Source organism: Mesoplodon mirus, assembly GCF_964341445.2.
Source record: "Mesoplodon mirus genome assembly, chromosome: 6".
Taxonomy (NCBI): domain Eukaryota; kingdom Metazoa; phylum Chordata; class Mammalia; order Artiodactyla; family Ziphiidae; genus Mesoplodon; species Mesoplodon mirus.
Window position 1 is genome coordinate 32,899,797 of NC_138982.1, and position 23,216 is coordinate 32,923,012.

Consider the following 23,216-nt stretch of genomic DNA (forward strand, 5'->3'; position numbering starts at 1 on the left):
ACCTTCACATCAGAGCATGGCATGTTTTCCTACTAACAGCTGGCTTTTGGGGCACTGAATGGGTTGTTTCCTCCTACAGGCACTAGACTGGATCCAAGAAACAGGTGAATATTACCTCTCAACACATACCTCCACGGGGGAGACTTCAGAGGAGACTCAGGAGCTGCTGAAGGAATATGGGGAGTTCAGGGTGCCTGCCAAGGTAGGAAGCATCCTGGAGCCCTCCCCTTCCACCCAGCACTCCCCAATCTGGCCAATTTCACATTGCGGGAGGGAGAACAGCCTCTGTACACAGAAATGCTTGACTACAGAGGCAAGGCGGGGGACACACAGGTAGGATCATCTCCTGTGAGACCTGAACATCCAAAGAGACGCAGCTGTTGGTAGAGCCTCTGTACGCAGGAACTCAACTCCTATATGCTGTGCTTCCAAATGGTACTCATCTTTGTGCTCCAGATTCTGGAATCTGCTGTATTCTTTCAGACCAGATAAGGCAAAGGAATGTATTCATGTGAAATGCACATTGTGTGGGAATATCAGCCACATATTCTTGAAATTTGAATGGCTTGGGAAGTCCATCTTTTGGGAAGGGCCAGTGGCTATGGGTGGGTTCACAAAGCAGGTTCTGGAGCTGACTACTTCCCTCTGGCCTCACCCTGCAAATGAGCCAGGCTGAGGTCTCTGGGGAGCAAAACATGCACTGGTGCACCTACCACACCCCCTCACACCCCCATTCGCACTGAGGTGGAGAATGAAAATAATATAATAGAAGGAAATCTCATTTTCATCTGTTTTCCCAGCCAGGATTTGATCTGAGGACCCTTGGCTTTGAGTGAAATCTGATGTCTCAGTTCCCTCTTTGTAGCATCCTTGTCCCTCACACGGGGCTCCCTGCCATGGAGGACCATCTTCAGCATCACTTCCACATAGGGCAGATGCTATTCCCAGGATGAGAGGAGCTTTTGTGAGAGTCGGGGGGGAACATATAAATGCCTACCTTATCCAGAGATCCCTCTGACACTACAGCAAATTTCTCTCTAATCTGCTGCAACAAAATTAGGCCCTTAGCCTCCTTCCTGAGCTGGTATTTCAGAAGTGGTTATCCACTTTGTGAATCCTACACTCTGAACTCTTGATAGCGGGGAGCCTTCCCCTGCACACTGGTGAGCTTTTGGGCCTTTTCACCCAATGTGAAGAACTGTCATTTCAGATAAGAGATTCATTTCAATACCAGCTAGAGCAGACAGTGCCCAGGAGGTGGCAGATGCACAGAACCCTTTTCAAATCCAAATGAAAATGGTTTTGAATTACCCACTTTGCACCTATCTGCCCCTCTCCAAATAGTGTCAACAGCGAACCACTAAGAGGCTGAATAGTATCAGATCCACTGGTGATCCTGCTCACATAGGATGGGTCACAGCAGATACCCAGAACTTCCTAGGATCAGAGTCTGTCCATTACCAAAGTGGAAACGTGGAGAGTCATTCAGTCACTTTAATTCACCCTTCCTTTACAATCTTCCTGTCTTTCTCTTTTCTATTCACATTGTTGTCACCCGAATTGGGTTCCATGCTTTTGGCCTTTCCTTCCTTCCAACCCATCCTGCCCTTCATTGGCGTTCACCTTTAAAACACTACTTTGGTCAGATTACCACCCAGCTCAAGAGCTTTAATGATTATACAGTGCCTTTAGGCAACACTCAACAATGTCTACAACTGTGCCACCTTACCACTGCCACTGTATCTTCAGTTAATGGGTTTATGCAGATTTTATGCTCCAGCTGAATGGATATTATTTTCTTACCCTCCGAGAGATACATCATTGATTTTCTTGCCTCTCTATCTTTTCTATACTATTTCTCTGCCTAGAATAGCCTTCTCTTCCCTCTAGTTTGTACTTTTTAAGAAGACCCCGCCTTCCCACTTCAGTGCCTCCTCCTCTGTGTCCCTGCCTACAAGCCAGATACAATCAGCCTATCCCTGCACTGCAGACATTGTCTGTGCAGCCCTTAAGGCACCTGACCTGGACCATCCTGTCCTCCCGGCAATGTGTGTGCAGTGTTATCTCCTGTATGAGCCTGCAAGATCCCAAAGGACAAGAACCATGCTTTATTCACATACCTAACTATATCTTATGCATTGAAGGGAGGCTACAGATATTTGAGAACATAAGAGAAAAAGAAGTTTGGGTAGATTTCAACAGTGCTTCCTCCCCAAACCTCTATTTAATATGATTCTTTTACTTTGACTCTCTCTTTATTCCCTCTTCCTCTTAACTATTTCTCTTAATGGGATTTCATCCTCCCATCTATCATTTCCAAGTTTCAGGACTATTTGTTATGAGAATATCTACAAGATAACAAATCCAGCTGGGGACCTTCTGATGAAAGGCAGTAGCCTCCGGCCCCACTGCAGTCCCACTTACCAGAAGCAAACCTCTTTTAACCAGCCATCTTTGGTTTTAATCTTTATAATCAATAAAGTGAATTTGAAATGGAAACCAAATTGACCTTAAAACACACGACAGTAAGTATGGTGGCCCTCATGATTGAACAGAGCAACAGAGTATTCTGAGTATATTGAATTATTATACTCTGTTCCAAAGAAACAGATCAAGTAGAAGAAACACTGAATATAAAAAGGTACTTTCTATGTAGCAGTATACAAATGTGAGAATAAAAATAAGGTAAAGAGAATTTGGATGAGGATAAGAGGAAAACAAAATTTTCTTGTTGTGGTATGCTGTGGACAATCCAGTTAGAAGAATGCCAATGATATTTTCCTATTGTGGGTTTCAGAATTTATAAGGGGTCATGGTACATGGTGATAGGAAAGTTTAATCATCTTGACATCTAGAAGAACTCTATTTCTTCTAAGAGCAAAACTCTTTAGATTCTTCTGTTTTCCATTTTTTACAATTCAGTAGTTTTTCGTACATTCACAAGGTTGTGCAGCCGTCACCACTGTCTAGTTCTGGAATATATCATCCCTCCCCACAATAAACCCCATACGCATCAGCAGTCACTCCCCTTTTCCCCTCCCCTCAGCCCCTGGCAACCACTAATCTACTTTCTGTCTCTATGAGTTTGCCTGTTCTGGACACTTCATGTAAATGGAATCATGGAATCATGTAATATGTGGTCTTTTATGTCTGGCTTCTTTCACTTAGAGTGTTTTCAAGATTCATCCATGTTGTAGCAGTAGTTCATCGGTACTTCATTCCTTTTTGTGACTGGATGATACCCCACTGTATGGATAAACCACATTTTGTTATACATTCATCAGTTGATGGACATTTGGATTGTTTCCAGTTTTGTGCTACTTTGAATAATGTTGCTGTGAACATTTGTGTACAAGTTTTGGTGTGAACATATGTTTTCAGTTCTCTTAGGTATATACCTGAGAGTGGAATGGCTGGGTCAGGTGGTGACTCTATATTTAACTTTTTGAGGAAATTCCAAACTGTTTCCCAAAGTGCATACACCATTTTCCATTTCCACCAGCAGTGTATATGAGTTCTCACTTCTCTACATCCTCTCCAACACTGGTTATCGTCTGTTTTTTTTGTATAACCATGCTAGCGGGTGTGAAGTGGTATCTCATTGTGGTTTTCATTTACATTTCTCAATGAGTAATGATGTTGAGAAAACGCTTTTCTAAACTGATCATTTTATCTCTGAAAGTGAAAGAAGCTATGAGATAAACTGGACTAGCTTCTTCTTAACAAAAGAGAATTAAGTGATAATGAAAGTGACTGAAGCTTTAGCTGAACTAAATTATGTCTTTGAATTCAGATAGCCAGGAAGGAGAACACTGGGCTTGTCAGAGAGGCACTTTCTATGAGAAAAGTAGAATCTAAACAGTTCAGATAAAATATGGTCACGTTTCTGTTTCTGAGACTCTTAAGAGGAATGAACATAGCTCACATGTGATAGACATTTTTGAAAGGTTTAGTTTTTCATATTTAACAAGAAAATCTTTCTCCTGTGGAATGAATATGAAGATACATCTCAAGGAACAGTTTTCCCACTCAGGGAGCACAATAATTCCATACCCCCAAAGAATATATCAATAAGTACAAGGCAGATCAGCAATGAAAGGCCAATTGGATGCTTATAATTAGATTATGAGAATATGTCAAGAAGGCTAAATTTTAAAGACTTGTCAGATTTTCAAGAGATACCAAAAGGGCTTTTTACAAATTATATTCGGAGTAAGGTGCTCTGATTAGGGGAAGAGGATATAATATTAACTGATCAAAAGAAGGAAGGAAGAGAAAAAATAAGAAAAATAGAACTACTGAACCCTTATTTTTAACCTCTGTCTTTTCCAGCAGATAACATAGAATTGAAAATGAAAGGGCAAAATATACACTAGGGAACACAAGAATCCCAAGATAAGTGAGACGTGTTCTAAATTTCCAGGCCCAAGTGAATTATATTCTCCAAAAGCTCCCTTTGTCCACAAGATCATGTCCATACTCCTGAACCTAACATGCAAGCACCTCTACAATCTGACCCCCACTTTATCAGTCTGTATAAGTTATTCTTCTTGGTGGCAAGATTTGAGTTTCAAGCTGGCTTAAGTTTAGAAGGGGAAAAGATTTTGTATGGCTGTATGTGGAAATAAAGAAGACAGAAGCTGTGCGACTGGACCTCGAAGGAGCCCAGGAAAAGCTGAATGACTCAGCCCAATGGGAAGAACAAGACACGTGGCACAATCTCACCTCTGGAGATGAAAACTGGGATGTCACCCGAGACCAGGGCAGTTCCAGCAGCCCTGTTTACGAGTCAGCTCATCTCAGGAGATCAGGCATACACGGCTACCACCACTGTGATTCAGCTTCCCTTCTCTCTGCTATTTGCTTTCACTTCTACTCTCCAACCAGCCACCCAGTTCCCTGTCTCTACAGTTCACATCCCCAGAAAAACCAGCTTAATTGACTCAGCATGTTGCCCCTGTCCCTGTTTAGTCAGAGCTTCTAGGCCAGGACACCTTGGAAGTCACTGGCTGCATATTGATGGGCTGCCCTCGTGGGACAAGTTTTACCTCTGATCTCATCAGCGGTAGCCAGTCATGGGGCGGGTCGCACTGTGCCACCATAGTCACCCACGTATAAGAAATCACTTCAGACTGCTCTCAGTAGGGGCCGTGGGCATGGTTGGGGTCAAATCTTTTCATCTAATTCTTCCCAGTGTAAACCTTCAACTCTTGCTGGTCTAATTTTACTCACCTCCCAGCACAATAATTACGCACTCATCCATTTACTCAACATTATTATTATTAGGGTATACATAGTAGACATTGGAGCTACAAATGAATAAGATCACACTCATCTCTTAGAAGCACATGGTCTAATGAAGGAGACATAAATAACTCAGCGTGATACACACTGACGTAGCAGCATGTGTGTGGTACTGTGGGAACACTGGGAAGGGCATCTCCTACTCGGCTTGTGGATGAGGAGGAGAGGTGAGGGAGGGCCGTTGGGGTGAAAGCAGGGCTGAGGAGGAGCCACTCATCACATTGTGGGGGGCAGGTGAGGTTTATTTAACATGGCTGGAATTTCAGGGCCACAGAGAGCAGTGGAGACGGTCACGTGGGCAGGTGAGGCCACGTGGGGGATAGCTTGTCTACGCTGCCAGTTTCACTGTCTGTTTGCTCCCCCTGGGTCCCACACATACCTGGAATGCTGTTGCTCACAAGCCACTATCCCTGTTGACTCTTAATCAGTTTTGATGTTTTAGGATATCATTTCCTCTGATAGGAAATTATAGGGCTGCTCTGGTAGGACTGCTGCTACCAATTGGCTATAAACCCCCATCTCGTGCTCCTGTCCTCATACCTACCTTCTTTCCTTCACACCAAAGCTCTTCTGGCCCCTTATCTCCCAGCCCTGGGGACCAGCCCACTGTGCTGAGGTAGCAGAGGCTCGAGGTGTTGAGTGAGTTGCTGGAGAGCGGGAACCCTGGCCGTGGGGGACCAAGTTCTCTCTGCTTGCCTCTCTGGCCAGAAGCTTCCCTCTGGCAGTTCTTGAGAGGGTCAGTCTCTCGTGGGAGGGGCTGTGGGTGAGCCTGGAGAGGCAAGGGTGAGGGTGGTGGCATAAAGAAAGAAAGGCTCCTCTGTCTGTTCTGCTCTTGCTCCAGTGATTTTCTGTCTCAGTTTCCCTCAATTACCCAGATCGTAGCATGATCCAAACCTTGTGCCTACTTTCCCCCAGTCCGAAAGATAAAAGATTACTTCTCAGAATATTATGTAAATATTCTTCCCTTTCTCTTAAAATCTATCAGGTTTTCCTGATAGAGTTTCAAAACCCAAACTGAGGATAAAAGATGAGTAAGCGTTTGCTTGTTTGAATAGCCCTTCCGTTTCCATATCTTACCCAGCACAGGTCCCGCCTCCCCCATGACACCTATTCCGCCCCTGCCAGCCCACCTTCATTTTTTTCCTGTTTTAAAATTCCTGCCGTGTTAACTATACATATTTCTTATTTTGACGTTCAATTACATAATGCCCTGAGTTATTGAACTACTCTGTGTGAAAATCTTGTCCCTCTAGGGATATAGACAGTCTGGTGGAAATCTCTTTTTCTTCTGTTGTTTACCCCCCAGGTCTTTCCCCACAGCCCTCTTCACAGTGGTGTGGACAGAGACGATGTTGAACACACTCTTGTTAGAAATGAAATTGACCCACGTCAGGGCTCCACCTCACTTAGCCCTGTGATGGACACTAGCTTTGTTCACTTCTCTCTCTCTCTCTCTCTCTCTCTCTCTCTCTCTCTCTCTCTCTCTCTCTCTCTCTCTCAAGGAAACTAAAAACAAGGTCCTAGTGGTGAAAGGGACAGAGTTTACTCTTAAATCTGCTAGTTAGATTTCTGTAGATCCTGGCTGTGCCAACTCACCTGATGTTTAGAAAGCCTTCTTCAGGCCAATAGAGTAAAGGGAGAGAACTAGAAACTATGGACCAGAGGCAAACGGCTCTATCACTTACAGGTTGTATGAACTTGGACAAGCCCTAAGCCTCTCTAAGCCTCAGCCTTTTCAATCTGTGTTTCAAAGAGAGCCATACCACCTCCCTCCACCTGCCTCCTAGGGATGCTTTAAGACTCAAACGAGTCTCAGATGTAACATGAACATACTCTGTAAACTGATAAAGTGCTATATTAATGAAAGAGATTCTTACATCAATAATCATACTGGCTAACATTTATTGCTTACTGAGTTTTTACTGTGAACACTGTGTTCCAGACACATCCTACATTGTCAACTCATATAATGCTCACAACAACCCTACAATATAGATACTATTATGATCCCTATTTTACAGATGAAAGAAGTGAGGCACAGAGGGTTTCAGTAGTTTGCTCAAGCCCTCCCAGCCAGTAAGTGACAGCACTGGGATATAAACGGAGGCAGTCTGGCTCTGGGGTATTCTATGGCTTCTGTGAAGAAGGAAAGAGGGCTGGAGTGAAGGGCCATGATAGTAAAGGTAAGCTAGTAACTTACGACCATCTTTTGGGGCAGCAAACAAAGGAGAAGGTGAAACTCCTGATTCAGCTGGCCGATAGCTTTGTGGAAAAAGGCCACATTCATGCCACAGAGATCAGGAAATGGGTGACCACGGTGGACAAGCATTACAGAGACTTCTCCTTGAGGATGGGAAAGTACCGGTACTCTCTGGAGAAAGCCCTTGGAGTCAACACAGAGGTAGGTGTGGGATTGCCCAGCTGGGACATCCTCCTTTCTCACCTCCCTCAGTACTGCTGTTCATTGCTGTGGAGGGAAGCTGGGTTTGCAGAGGAATCTCCCTGAGCTGTTGACCCCTAGAGCACTTGCCCTGTGTTGTCTTTCTCCTGGAGGGACTGGATCTTGCTGAGCCATTGGCTTCCAGCTCCCCATGCCTGGTGCTATATGCAGTGCAAAATTGGCTGGCCAGGGCTAGGGCCTGTGGCTACAGAACAGAGTTTTTCTATGTGTAGAGTTAACTGTTGACTTTGAGGATTAAACCCTTTATCTTGGCTTCATCAGTACTGTCTTCCACCCAATTATGTTAATCAGCAAATGATTAGAGTCCTCAGTATGTATAATAGTGCTCTTTCAAGAATAAGGTATGCAATTTGTATAAAGTCTATTTGACATTTCAACTGAAAAGAAGTACTATTTTCCAGGAAGCAAAGGAAGACTGACTTTTAATCTCCTCTTTATAATAGGGGTCATTAACCTATGAATTAAGAGCTAAATACAGACTGGCAATTTAATCCTAGGATTTCTAATTCTTAAATCTTTAAATAGGCTCATACGCTGAAGCACAGCAGACTAGAGAATAAAGTGGTCAGACCACAAAGATTGGGGGAATTAACGTCTCCCCCAGGCTTTAACCTGTGAGATGTTTTTCCTAGAGGTTTTTATTCTATATAAATACCAAACGGTGGTTGAAATAAGCATGGATGGGCAATTAGAAAATTCAGTAATTGTTCTATCATTTAGCTTTCTATTTCCAAGGGAAGTTGCTTGTTTAAATAAAAATATTTACTTTTATTATTTTCCCTTGACAAATGAAAGTTTTATATCTTTTTACATTTCTGTTTCACATCTGTTTTAATGGTTAATCATCAATCTTGGACCTGTGTGTGTGTGTGTAGATCTAATCAGGCCCAACTCCTTGAGGAAATATGACACTAATTATCAAATGTGTGCATTCTTTTTCTTTGTTGTGGATATTATCCCTGAGCCTTTGACCTGAACATTTTATACTTTTCTTATTTGAAAAAAAAATTATCCCATGAAGAAGAGTGCTTGTGGGTAGCAGTTGGTGGGATTCCGCATCTTCTTATCCTTCTCCGTAATATCTTTCTCTGTTCTTCCCTTCCCCCACCTCCACCAACTCTGGTGAGTTGCTTTCCCAAAGCATCTCCAAGGTGACCTCTGCGATCTCTGTGTGTGTAGGATAACAAGGACCTGGAGCTGGATATCATCCCAGCAAGCCTTTCAGATCGTGAGGTCAAGCTCCGGGATGCCAACCATGAGGTCAATGAAGAGAAGCGGAAATCAGCCCGGAAGAAAGAGTATGTGGGGGGTTGGGCATGAGATGGTTCCACCGCCTGGCAGGCTCCTCAAGGCTATGCTTGGTTTTCACTGCCACCCGTCCCTTTAGACAGCTTGCTGTGTCCCCATGACCACCTACAGAGGTTGGAATGGACAGACATGATGCTTCCACCCACATTTCACACTAACCAAGAACTTTAGGGCATTGGACAGAAGAAACAATGAACCATGTCAACCTTACAAACCGTGTCTTGATCACTCTGCTTTCTTTATATCAGTGTTACAAAGTTACACATAGCTAGAGATATGCAAGGGCTTTATGAAGAGTATTTTGGCATTCCTTTTGGGTAATGCTGGAAAAAAATGGTGTGTTCTAAGATTAAGAAGTCCTCTGTAGTTGATTTTATCAAAATGAAGTAAGACCATAGGTCCCTTGGAACTGAAGAAACTCAAGCTGGTCTGTGAAGTCAGAGCTATGTTTCATCTGGGCTGCTGTAAGAAAGTATGACGGGGCTTCCCTGGTGGCGCAGTGGTTGAGAGTCCGCCTGCCGATGCAGGGGACACGGGTTCGTGCCCCGGTCTGGGAAGATCCCACATGCCGTGGAGCGGCTGGGCCCGTGAGCCATGGCTGCTGAGCCTGCGTGTCCGGAACCTGTGCTCCACTACGGGAGAGGCCACAACAGTGAGAGGCCCGGGTACCACAAAAAAAAAAAAAAAAAAAGAAAAGAAAAAAAAGAAAGTATGACGAATCAGGTGCTTTAAACAACAGAAATGTATTGTCTCACAGTTCTGGAGGCTGGAAGTCTGAAATCAAGTTGTTGGCTGGGTTGATTCCTTCTGAGGGCGGGAGGGAAGACTCTGCTCCAGGCCTTTCTCCCTGACTTACAGATGGCCATCTTCATGTTCACATGGCGTCCTCCCTGAATACAGGCCTGTGTAGACTTCCCCCCATTTTAAGGATACCAGTCATTTTGGAACGGGGGCCCACCCTACTCCAGTATGACCTCATCTTAAATTGCATCTGCAGTGACTGTCTCTAAATAAGGTCACATTGTGAGGTACTGGTGGTTGGGACCCAACATATGCATTTTGGGGGAGACACAATTCAACCCATAACAGAGAAGGAAATGAGGAGACAACACATGGCCAGATCTTCCTGCTGGGCTGTCTTTGAGACACCAAATAGCCAGAGGATGGTAAAGGGTGGGTGGAAAATAAAACAAAATGGGGTAGAGGGTAGTGGAGCTAAATTATGAAGAAAAACAGGAAAAACTGCAGGAAGCAGATGGAGAAAAAGGAAGAAGGTAGAGGCATGCCAGAACCCAAGGCAGTAAAATCAAAGACAACTTTTCAAAGCAAGTGGGATTACGTTCCTTCTGATCTTCCTTCTTTCTTTGTTTACCAAGCACTTACAGTGTACTAGGAACTTTGCTTATAGGATCTTGTTTAATCCTTGCAGCAGCCCTGTGTGATCAGCTGTTTTATAAGTAAGGAGTCTGGGGCTTGGAGAAGCAAGTCCTGCCTCTAGGAAATGACAGTCATAATTCAGTTCCTGGATGTCTGACTTCAAAGCTCATGGACTTTCCACTCTACCAATAGAGCAAGACTAACAAGAGAGTGGCTCATTAACTCCTGCAAAAGGGAATTTTTAAAATCAATAATTTAATAGGAAGGCTACTGCTACAACAAAGTTTTGCTTTAAGGAAAATCCCACCAAGATAAAGGTTCAGGAAAAGATGCTGCTCATTTTAATATTTCTTCTGAAATCTCCAACAGGGAACACTCGGGATAATCTTTCTCAAAATTTTTATGTGATGGAACACCTTGTAAATAGGGATTCTCATTATGAAGTTCCATGAAAAAATGACATGGAAAATCTAAGATAAATATATAAAAATATATTTTGTGCTAAATTAGATATTATTGCATATCACATGCCAGCTAGGAAGCACCATTTCTAAAACAAATTTATCAAAGAAAGAAAGTGGCGTAAGTACACTACAGTGAAGCCACGCATCGTGAGTTGAACGCCCGCACGGGTACATTGTGTTGTTTGGGGGTCCAAGGAGGAAGGGGCCTTCCCCTTGCATATGTGTAGCACAACTTCTCTTTTTGGGAGACTGAAGAGTAGTCAGTTAATATCATTAGCTTGTGCTGTGCTTGGGATCACATGCTCAGCCTCATGCACATCAGTTTGTGATGTAAAATAACCCCATTAGAAGCCAGAGGTCAGCACGCTATGGCCTACAAGCCACATCTGGTCCACCACCTGTTTTATATAGTCTGTAAGCTAAAAATTATTTTTTTATATTTTTAAATGGTTGAAAACTATCAAAACAAGAAGAATATTTTGTGACATGAAAATTAGATGAAATTCTTTTCTGTTCATAAATAGTTTTATTGGAACACAGCCAGACTTACTTTTTTAACATATTGTCTGTGGCTTCTTTCACACACAACAGCAAAGCTGAGTGGTTGTGACAGAGACTGAATGGCCCACAAATAGTTACTCTCTGGCTCTTTCCAGAAAAAGTTTGCTAACCCCCAGTCTTGGCGGTGGTGTCTTGGGCATCTGTTTCTGGCTTTTAAACCTGGTTTAACCTGTGAGACTGGGAACTGTTTTGGTGTAAGTCAGCAATTCTACTCAGCAGGAATCATCATTCTGGGAGCTACAGTAAGAGGAACATAGGAAGCTGAGTTGGTGTCTAGTTGGTGAGAATGAGTGGGAGTGGCACTACAAGCTTATGTGCACACACACACACAGATGTGCAACTGAGAGCACACACGTATCAGCACAGAATCACAACATGGTAGAACTGGGTGGGGGTAAAAAGGGAAAAGAGTATGGAACTAGCTGAGCACAAACATTCTGAAGGGACACAGAGCAAATGATCAGAGTGAGAGGGACTCAAAGGAAGAGATGTATATTGGTAAAGTAGAAAAATAGGACATTCAAGAATGTCATAAATGCTGGGGTGGGGGAAGTGAAGTTTGAAGGAAGGGAGGTATTACATCTCTAACCAACTAAAAGCCCATTTGCTTCCTTCTAGATTCATTATGGCGGAACTGCTTCAGACAGAGAAGGCTTATGTGAGGGACTTACACGAGTGCTTAGAGGTAAGTCTTGCGGTCATCAGTTCTCAGCTGTATTAGAAACTGACATCCTTGCCACATCAAGTCCTGGAGAGGAGCTCAGTACTCTGTCTTCTCCCGAAGCTTGAAGAATAAAAAACCAACCAGAGGACATCTTTCTCCCAGAGTCAATAATAATTGCATGGGAGTTTAAAGTGCTTTGGAAAGAAACTTTTCTCAGACTGGAACTAGGCCCAGCAAAAAAAAAAAAAAAAAGCATATAACACACTTGAATTCAAAATAAAATCTATGACACAGTCAATGAACTTAAGTTGAGTCTAAAAATCTGCATCCTCCCCCCGACACACAGTCAGACTCAAACACATTTAATAAATAAGAAGACTGTGGAGTTTGTGTTCTTGCTAAAGTCTGGGATGTGAATTTCCCTAGCAACAGTTCACAATAATGGAACATTCAGGTTTTCGTTCTTTCCATTCTGCTTATTTACCATCTCACTTTTTAGGCTCTACATGCATTCCCAGTCTGAGCCTTATCCCACAGGTTTGAGGCCCTGCTTGTTTTGTGTGTATTTCACGTGGCAGTGCTTGCCAGTGACGGAACTGTTGCTGTCTTACAGACCTACCTATGGGAAATGACCAGTGGTGTGGAGGAGATCCCCCCTGGGGTCCTTAATAAGGAGCATATCATCTTTGGCAACATCCAAGAGATCTACGATTTTCATAACAAGTAGGTTGGCAGAGGGTTTCAGTGGAGCACACTCAGGGCCATAAATACCCAACAGCAGGGCTTTCCCAACAAGTGGGCCAAAGCTGATTGGGAAATCTTGCCTGGTAAAGTATGGCCCATTAAATTTTCTAAGTCAGTGGCTGTCAGACTTCTTTCTCACTCACACTTCTTTCTCTGCAATGGTCCAGAATTCCTAGTGGAGGGTGAAGTCAAGTATTCAGCAGTGTCTCTCCCCAGTGTCCTGAGGGACCTACCTGCCAACATCTTCAGACCCAATCAGAATGATAGCCAGGCCTTGAGGAAGTAAAAGTAGCTTCTGCTCATTAAAACTATTGGGAATCCTGACATTAGAATTCATCTGAGGCTAACCGTCCTACTCTGTGGGCCTTAGGTTTCAAATTCCACTGAAGTTTTCTTTCAACCTAAATACTTCCTCCATCCTTAACTACCTCATTTTCCCCACCCTCAACCAAAACAACAACAGATGATAGATAGATAGATAGATAATCAAACTAACTATCTAATGGAACATATTTCTTGACAGCTTATGGGGGAACATCAGTCAACCCTCTATGTTTTGTTGAAATCAGTAGAATCATAGAGCTCTAAAACCTCACAATTCATTTTTTCTAGCTCCCAACTTGATTTAAATATCTTTCCCACAGCATACTAAACATGTTCCGTCATTAACAGAGGGTCAGCAAGAACATTGGTTGATTAGTTACATAACCAGCTTATGGAAATAATTCAGTTTCCAAAGTACAGAGGAAACCTCAAGACATGAGAAATAATGTTGACATAAAGTCCTAGAGCTCTCTCAGGACCCTGTTGCAGAGAAGGGTTGAGGTAGAGATTCAGTGTTGTAGGATACAGTCTGGAGGAAGTCCTAGGGTCAGGCTAGTCAAGGATTTGACTGAATTAAGCAGTCATGCTGAAGATGAAACTGCCAGCTCGGAGAGGTCCAGGGGAGGCAGTGGGCACCGGTGTAGCAGCCCTCCTGAGGCAAGATTCTAAAACAGCACTGCGCCATCGAGCTCTGTGCAGTGATGGAAATGTTCCGTGTCTGTGCTGTCCAGTACAGTAGCCACTGGTCATGTGTGCCTAGTGAACACTTGAAATGTGACTATTGTTACTGAAAACAGCATTTTCAACTTTGTTTAATAAATATAGGTGGCAAGTGGCTACCATACTGCACAGCCCAGCTCTAGAAAATGAGACCTCAGTGTGGCCCTTTGCTAAGAATGACTAAGAGGTAAGAGTTGGGCATAAAAGGATCCTAAGTTCTAAAAGGTCTAAAGAAGGGGGTGGAGAGTCACTCCTCTCTTGTCCTCTCCTGATGATTAATCCCCTGTAATGTCATCAAATGGCATTAGTTTAAGGAGAACATAAAATGTGTAGCTCCCCTTTCAGATTATGAAAGCAGTAAGCTCTAGGGTGAAATTACCTTCTGACTTTCTGGAGTACTTGATAAAAGTTCCCAGTCTTTTTTTTTAATCCAAATTTTAACACTCTCTATATGGTTTGTCTGGAAATCTCCAGACATAGAAATATTCTCTCCTCATGTCTGTTTAATAAGATCCCAATAAAACCATCTTGACCATTGACCCCAAATTCCATCATCTGAACTCAGCTGAGTATTATCCCATCTCCCCAGGATATCTGGGAAGACATCAGCCTGGAAAGCAGTAAGTCATGTTACTTTTCTTTTCTGATGTATGATCTCTGGGATTTAATCAAAAGTCTCACTTTCCTCATATTCCTACCAAGTTGACAAGGTATAGAAATCTAGAGATCAATACATGTACTTCTCGTGAGCCTTGTTTTTGCCAAATCAATGTATAAGGGGAAAGACTCTTCATTTCAAAACTGACCAATTCTAACAAAATATCTAGCATAACCACGCCTTTTTCTGGTTTACTGGTATCACTCCAATAAATCATGGCAAGCAGTTTGGTAGTCTTTTAAATAGCTAGAAATCTACTTACCAGTTACAAAATATAGTTCTAAGAAACCCATAAAATAAAAAAGTCAAGTTAAACCTTATGGAATGTTGCATTCTGTAGAGAGGAGTTAATTCAGTGATCAAGAGCACAGCTACCCAGCAAATGTTACCTATGTATAACATTAGAGAAACAGGAAGAAGATAAAAACCAGCCTCTGAGCAACCCAAAGAGATATCCTAAGGATAAAGTTTTTATCTTTCCATAGGAACTCCTTTCTATCCTCCCTGTAAGCCTCTTTACTTCTTGGTTAGATTGTTTCCAAGCCCATAGCAATTTAGAAACAGCAAATAAGAATCAAGAACTTGAGCAAGTAGCTTGACACCAATACCTGACAGGAAAGAAAGAAAAACTGCCAAAAAAAAAAAAAAAAAAAAGGCCAAAGAACCCAAAAATCATAGTGGTCAAGGGCTATTCTATATTGGTGCACATGATCCTATGTCCCAATATAGAGCCCAACACAGCCATATATTAAAATATAGCATACTAATATATTAGTAATAATCCTGAATCATTGATATATTCTGCATGAGAAAGCACGGAACTTGTAATGCGTTTAGAAAGCTATCCACCAAAAAATATGTTTTAAATAATCCACAATTTAAGGGAACATTCAAGAAAATCAAGCTGCATATTAATTCCCTACAGGATCTGGAGAACTAAGGCTTTACTCTGTTCATAACTTATGCTGTCTACTTGTGCCATACAAAGTTTGATTAATGTAGAAGGCATAACACCTCTAAAATCTCTAATAAGTAAGAGATAAAATGGCAATTAAGCCAACTTTGAAAATGCAGAAACTGTGAACTCCGTAAGAGACCATGTCTTTCACTGCATAACCCCAATGCCTGGCACACAGTAAACTTTAAGTAAATATTTGTTGGATGGATGAATGGATGGATGGGTTTAAAATAGAATTACAATTTGCAGACTTATGGCTAATGCCATTCAAGTCATAATTCAGTCTTTTGTTTATGAAAACCTCAAGACATGGAAAACCATTATTTTTCCCCACCACTATCAGAACCTTCTAGACAAGCAAAACATTTTCATGTCTAAATGAAGGAGTTTCCTGGGTACTTCTTAATGGGAAGGCCAGATAGTGGTCCAAACACTTGTTTGCTCTTCAGGAATACTTTTCTGAAATGGTCACTTTTTAACCTGAAGATATCAAAAGGTTCTTTTTAACCCCAGTTGCTTGCATCTTTTCAATTTTTTTTTTTTTTTGCGGTACGCGGGCCTCTCACTGTTGTGGCCTCTCCCGTTGCGGAGCACAGGCTCCGGACGCGCAGGCTCAGCAGCCATGGCTCATGGGCCCAGCTGCTCCGCGGCATGTGGGATTTTCCCGGACCGGGGCACGAACCCGCGTCCCCTGCATCGGCAGGTGGACTCTCAACCACTGCGCCACCAGGGAAGCCCTCAAATTTATAATTAAGTGCTAACAGAGAAGCAGACTCTTCTGATTTCTAGTGCATAGCTCACGTTATCTGCCTGTACTCCAGAGAGAGAGTGAAGGAAAGAGTAAGGGAGGGAGGAAGATTGGGAGACAGAGAGATTGAAAGGCAGAGGGGTTGAGATTGACACTGCCTGCACAACCAAATTAGCTGAGTCACTAGGAGGTTAGTACCTACACCAAGGGTGAATATGTTAAATATCTCAGCTAGTTAGTATTGATCCTTTTAAATGGTGTCACTTTGGAAAATGACAATCAAGAGTAGTTGTATGGGGGCTTCCCTGGTGGTGCAGTGGTTAAGAATCTGCCACCAATGCAGGGGACGCGGGTTCGTGCCCTGGTCCGGGAAGATCCCACATGCTGCGGAGCGGCTGGGCCCGTGAGCCATGGCTGCTGGGCCTGCGTGTTCAGAGCCTGTGCTCCGCAACGGGAGAGACCACAACAGTGAGAGGCCCGTGTACCACAAAAAATAAAAAATAAAAAGAGTAGTTGTATGTATGTGATCTTTCTCTAGGACCTTTGTCTCTATAGGTATGGAATGGAGAAATTCCCAAGTACCAAAATTTCTATAAAGAAGAACAATTCACTCTATAGAATTTAATACCTACAAGTAGTCATTTTAACACAAATTGGAGGTTTAAGTGGAATGATACTTAGGTTTTACCCTCCACTCTCCCTATTTTCATACTATATCTCTTTATTATACAACTAAATGTAAAGATCATGAAACTTATCTACTCAAAAACTAGATCCATTTCTATTGCATTTTGCTAAGCATTCTGGGAGCTCTCGGATAAGGGAGTACGTGCCATAAATAGATCCCCCAAACGGTAATGATTTTGCTAATGCTGTCTCCCCACTATGGCCTACAGCTCATGATGTGGGAAAATCATTTATTTTCAGTTTGGCTTGTATTAGATTTTCAGCTTTGATAAGGACAGCTGTTTGTTTAAAATGCTCATCACCTTTGGTTAAATCTGAATGTTACTTTTTCCTTTTCAGTTTTTGGAGATATGGACATATGTGAGTCTGGACAATAACATTTTTATAAAATATCTGCTGTCAGGGATCAGAAGGTCTTCCTGACCATCAAGTACAACCATTTCCTTTTACAGATAAGGACACTGAGACCCAGAGAGGGGCCAGTGACTTGCCCAGTACGTGACATCTCCCCCTTGAAAGATTAGGTGTAGATTCCAGGGGCTGGGTTTCCCACGTCAGTGCTCTCTCCCCCTCCCCTACTCCATAGACCACCAGCTGGCACTGCCAAATCTGGTTTGTTTGATTCATATCTAACCAGCTTCCATGTGCATCCTCAAATTTGAGGAACACTTCAACCCATTTCTTCCATAGGTGTGTCATCCAGGTCACACACCCTTACAATAATGACCTGAAATAAGTCAGTTTTCAGCAAGGGTTGGAAAGACAGGTAGGGGACCAACAACCAGGGCTGGATAACCCTTCTGCAAACTCCCTCCTCCAGGTCCGGCCACAAGCTATTAGATTTGGACTTGGCCACCACCCACTGCCCTACCAGCCTAGTGTTCCCTGGCCCAAGGCTGAGGGCCAGGGCCAGGGCTAAGTGGGACTGAGCTGAGACACTGGTCAGGCCCAGGGCAGCCTTCCAGGGCACCAAGTAGCTGGGGTCAGTGGGAGCAGAGGGTGGTGTGCAGCAGGGCAGGAGAAGACAAGGTTGGGGGGAACGATGGGAGATGCTGGTGAACCACCGAACCAGGCCCACACTTCCATGATCTCCCAGGAGTTCCACCGTGAGGTCAGCCTTGCACTGGTTTGGAGATGGAGTTGGTACCCAGTGGGGAACCTAACCAAGGCTCTGCCCTCTGAGTTCTGGGAATAAGTGAGGTACTGGTGATAAGGGTGGAGGTGAGCAGAAGTGCAGATCAAAGGAGCAAAGAGAATAGTCTCTGTTGGAGTAACAGGAAGGCTTCCCAGGGGAGGGGCATTTGAGATGGAATTTAAATAACCAGTGGGATTTGTACAACCAGGCACAGCTCCCTTGATGATGGAGGAGAGTTTGAACACAGGCCCTTTCAGGGAGGAGAGTGGTGAAGTCTAGGAGGGAGGCCGAGAGGCAATGGGAGGCGTTTGGGAGTGAGTCTGAATCCTGGGTCAAGGATGGGGGAGGTCTGGCCATCACACTCCTACTTAGACTGTGTCTTGTCACGTCTGTGTCTGTGAGATTGAGGCTCAGGAGGGGAGAGGTGGTGGGTGGAGATGGTATGAGTCAGAAATGGTGGTGTAGGAGAGCACGAAGGAAGGCAGGAGAGACGGAGTGAGTGGGAAGGTGGGGTAAAATACCTGGAGAGAGGAGAAGTGAGAACAGTGGATAACAAGGGGAAAGAAGAGATGGGGAGAAGGAGAGAGGAAGGAAGGGGGGAAAGGGGGGCACTACTAGAGGGAGATGGTAGATCAATAGAGAGGGAGAAAGGGGGAGGGTCGAGGGTGAGAGGGAGGGAGAGAGATGGATAAAGACCTAGACCTCCCTGTGTCCTGTTGCAGGCAGGAGCATCAGCAAAGTGCTTTTCAAATATTTTTGATCATGAACCAAAGAAAAATTATATATCATGTCCTGATATGCATATGCTTATACATTATATATAAGAGGAAAATTAAGTCCTCCAAAATAACACCCTCACTATGTGTGATGCACTCTGATATTTTGGATTAGGTTCCATTCTCCTTCCTTTTTAATGCTGGTTTCCACCCACTAAATTGATTTTACAACCCCTTGAAACACAGAGGGTAGATCTGTAGCTACAAGGTGAGGAGCTGGCTCCACCAAGTGGTGAGAAAAGGGATGTGCAGGTCACATCCCCTTCTGGAGGCCACACTGCCAGGCTGCAGCTGCCTTCTCCTCCATTGCCTCTCCTACTCCTTCCCACACACACACCCCTTGCTTCAAAATACGCGTATTCTGTGCTTTCTATGCTTTTTTCACACTCCAAGAAAATCTCGTTCTATCCTATTCCCTTGTTTTATAGAAACTGGAGCTTACAAAATTTCGTGACCTGCACAAACCAATTAGTAACACAGCCAAAGAATCCAAGTCTTCATAACTCCCTATTAAGTCACACTGTCATTTTCTTAATATTCAAATGCCAAGCGAAGAGGAAGGGGAAAACTTGTGATTTTTCTTGGGCCCTAAACCCATACTCTAAGGGATAACTGAGGCCTTACCCATCAGAAGGGCCCTAAAAAAAATTTAGCTGTGATTTTGTTGCTATTGTTTCTCAGTAAGCCATCGACATTGGTGCTGGTTATAGATATTGGGGAGTACCCAAAGCAAGACAAAGTCTAAACATTCATTTGGGGTGTTCAAGTCATGTTCATTTCACTTGTACACACTAACTGCTTAGCGTCCTTGCCTAGTTGCTAAACAGGCTATCAACGGCTATGAATAACATTAAATGTGAGATTGTTTATATTTTATTTTAACATTAAACTTGTATTTATGCAATACTTTTTTTTTTTTTTTTTTTTTGGTGGTACGCGGGCCTCTCACTGTTGTGGCCTCTCCCGTTGCGGAGCACAGGCTCCGGACGCGCAGGCTCAGCAGCCATGGCTCACGGGCCCAGCTGCTCCACGGCATGTGGGATCTTCCCAGACCGGGGCACGTACCCTTGTCCCCTGCATCGGCAGGCGGACTCTCCACCACTGCGCCACCAGGGAAGCCCTATGCAATACTTTTTTTTTTTTTTTTTTTTTTGCGGTACGCGGGCCTCTCACTGTTGTGGCCTCTCCCGTTGCGGAGCACAGGCTCCGGACGCGCAGGCCCAGCAGCCATGGCTCACGGGCCCAGCCGCTCCGCGGCATATGGGATCCTCCCGGACCGGGGCACGAACCCGTGTCCCCTGCATCGGCAGGCGGACTCTCAACCACTGCGCCACCAGGGAGGCCCTGTGCAATACTTTTTGATTCATCTGATCACACAAGTTAAACAAACTTAAGAAATATTAGCGAAACATATTCAACAGGTAGCAGTGCAGCGAGGTAAACTTCTGCTTGAGGTTGGAGGTGAGGGTGGGGCATATGCTGAGTAAGAGTCCAGCCCTGCACACTTCACCCCTTCACCTCTAGCCTAAGCTGAAGTTTCTGCTGTGAAATAAAGGGACAGAGCCCGCTGATTGTCATGGCTCAGCCCAGGTGATCAAACTGTGCTGATTAAACACTTTTGTGAACAATCTGGTCCCTTCCCTGGAGTGTGCACAACTCTCCATTAGTTTAACAGCTGCTCAGTCTGCTAACCAGCTGTCCTGGCCTGCAGTCCAGAGCGTCTTCCAAGATGGGCTCTGAATCTGTCTGGTCACTAGTGGATCCCTTAGAAACGATCTCTAGCTCCACTTGTATGAAAGCATTGATAAGGGGCAGTGTCCTGGACTGCCTGCAAAGATGAGCCTGATGCCTTTCTCCCTGGCTGCCTCCAGCTTTATTTGTTTGTCTCCTCCTCATTGTTCTTCTCCCCCCCGCCCCGTTACCACAGCACTGCCCCCCAACTTCATTCCCCTTGTCCCAACAAGTGTGCATGCACATGCATGAGAGCACACATACACAAGGTCATCACATACGCTCCCCTTTAAATGCAAGCTGCACCCTTGATGTAGAGGTCCTCTGTGAACGATATACTTCTCCAGAAGCAGTAAGAATATAGGCCAAATTTACCTTTGGCGAGAATAACAAAATCAAAATGACTCAGGGTGCCTTTGGAATGGTGCTGTTTCCATAGTACTTAATGACAAAGCTCACAAAGCTTTTCTATCAATAAATGCTAGAGGTTTCATTTCCTAGGATCCTGTCCAAAGTCAGAGGGAAGCATTTTCCTCATAAAGTAACTGCATAATATATTGTATCGTAATACTTTAATAGAGTAGTGACACTGCTTAGATCTTGACATTTTTTTATTGAAGTGTAGTTGCTGTACACTATTATATAAGTTATAGGTGTACAGTATAGTGATTCACAATTTTAAAGGTTATAGTTATTATAAAATATTGGCTATATCCCCCATGTTGTACAATACATTCTTGTAGCTTATTTTATACTTAATAGCTTGTATCTCTTAATCCCCTACCCCATATTGCCCCTCCCCCTCCCCATGGTAACCACTAGTTCATTCTCTGTATCTGTGAGTCTGCTTTTTTTTTGTTATATTCACTAGTTTGTTGTATTTTTTAAATTCCACATATAAGTGATATCATACAGTATTTGAATCTTGACATTTCTTTAAAAGTTTTATTCATTTCTGAAAGAACCCCAGACATTCATGCAAACTCTTAAACTCCTTGCTTTGCTCGTTCTCCCATGATTTATTACATATAATTATTGAAATGGTGAGGACCAAGATGTTTCTATAGAACAGCTGAGGAGGAATATCCCATCATTTGTGAAGAGTGTTGTGACCTCTTGTGCTTTAATTTAAACTCATCACATCTATTTGAAGTAGGTAGAATGATACTGATCAGACGTACATAACCTGTCATCTTCATAAGCTTCAAATTAAAAAACAAAATAGAGTTTAATACTGCCACTTACCATCAACAATTACATTGAGATGGTAGTGCACATCTTACTCAAAGTTATGAAATGATATGCCCAGCACGAAATAAATAGCTTTTAAAATTCTTAGCTTTCTTATTTAAAAATTAAATCATATAGAGCTGATGTAGGATCTAACAACTGGAAGCACACTGGAATAGGACAGTTGCCTTCAAAAGCTGACCTATGGACTGGATGCATTAGAATTACCCAGGGAGCTTTGCTAAACAGTACAGATGCTCAGATCCTAACCCAGAGGGCAGTGCACAGCCACGTGTGATGACCACTAACTAAGGTTCTCCAAGAGTGTTCCTTAAGACAAAGTCCCCACAGAAATGTTCCACTCGCAAAGAAGTTTGGGAAGCACTGCACACTCTATCAGATACTTCAGAGATTTATAATGTGCCTCATCATATTATAGGATTTTGGAAGTCCTGCCATAAATGAACTAGTTTAGCCCAGCATTTCCCAAACTTACATGATCTATGACCTTGAAATCCAATCTTTGCATAATACCCAATCAAGATTTTCCCAGGATATGGTTTAGGAGAAGGTAATCTACTATAGATTTTCCAACAGGGGCATGGTGGGGAGAGCTCTCTCGGGATAAGTCTACAGGAGTGGAGCTTATTAAGACTGGGAAGCACTGATCCTGAAGAACTAATGTTTATTTAGTGCCTGCTATATTCCAGGCAGTGGTTTGGGTTCTTTACCTACGTGGATTTATTAAATCCTCACAACATCCCCACGAGGTTATTTAAAGTTGAGAAAAATGAGACTTCGGAAGACCCCCTCACAACTGTGAGTAGGTGTGAACTCTGGCTCTTTGACTTGAGCTTGGCTGTGGGAGGGAAGGAAAGTGAGGCCTCAGGTCAGTAGAAAGGTGAGCTAGCAGTGGCAGCTGCCGTTAAAACCTGCATTTTCCGGAAAGGCATTAATTGTAGCAATGATAGTCTATGTACTTAACTCATTTTAAAGTGCTTTCACTTCTTGAGAATTTTCAAGCAGAGCATCCTCCCATAGGTTTTCGATACCTGCTGTCACCAAAAGTCAGGGTATTGCTCTATTTAAATTACCAGGATTTTAAATAAAATTCTAGCACCATCTTCAGCATCTAGATCAATTGTCAACTCTGTGGGTATAATTACCACTGTGCACTTAAAATTAACCTAAAGTGACCAGGCCACTGACCTTGGGTCATAAGTCAAGGAAGGAGGGACACTCTCCCTGAGTCGTCACAGAGTCCTTGCAACTTCTAAAGCAAGAATACAATTTTATATCTTATGTGGAATGTCATGATCCAGGCTGTTGTATCATTTATTTGATTGCCATTAAAGGAGAAGGGCCT

The 23,216-nt window shown here is 43.3% G+C and overlaps 1 protein-coding gene across 5 annotated transcripts in view; it reads left to right on the plus strand.

Annotated features, from left to right (window-relative positions):
- LOC309806836 (kalirin) overlaps positions 1-23,216 on the plus strand; it is a 465,266-nt gene that overhangs the window by 393,173 nt on the left and 48,877 nt on the right. For all 5 annotated transcript variants that reach the window (XM_082625795.1, XM_082625796.1, XM_082625797.1 and 2 more), the window contains exons 21-25: positions 80-202; positions 7,523-7,705; positions 8,945-9,063; positions 12,094-12,160; positions 12,753-12,862. In XM_082625795.1, the coding sequence (XP_082481921.1) occupies positions 80-202; positions 7,523-7,705; positions 8,945-9,063; positions 12,094-12,160; positions 12,753-12,862 (602 nt within the window). The remainder of the gene's footprint in view (positions 1-79; positions 203-7,522; positions 7,706-8,944; positions 9,064-12,093; positions 12,161-12,752; positions 12,863-23,216) is intronic.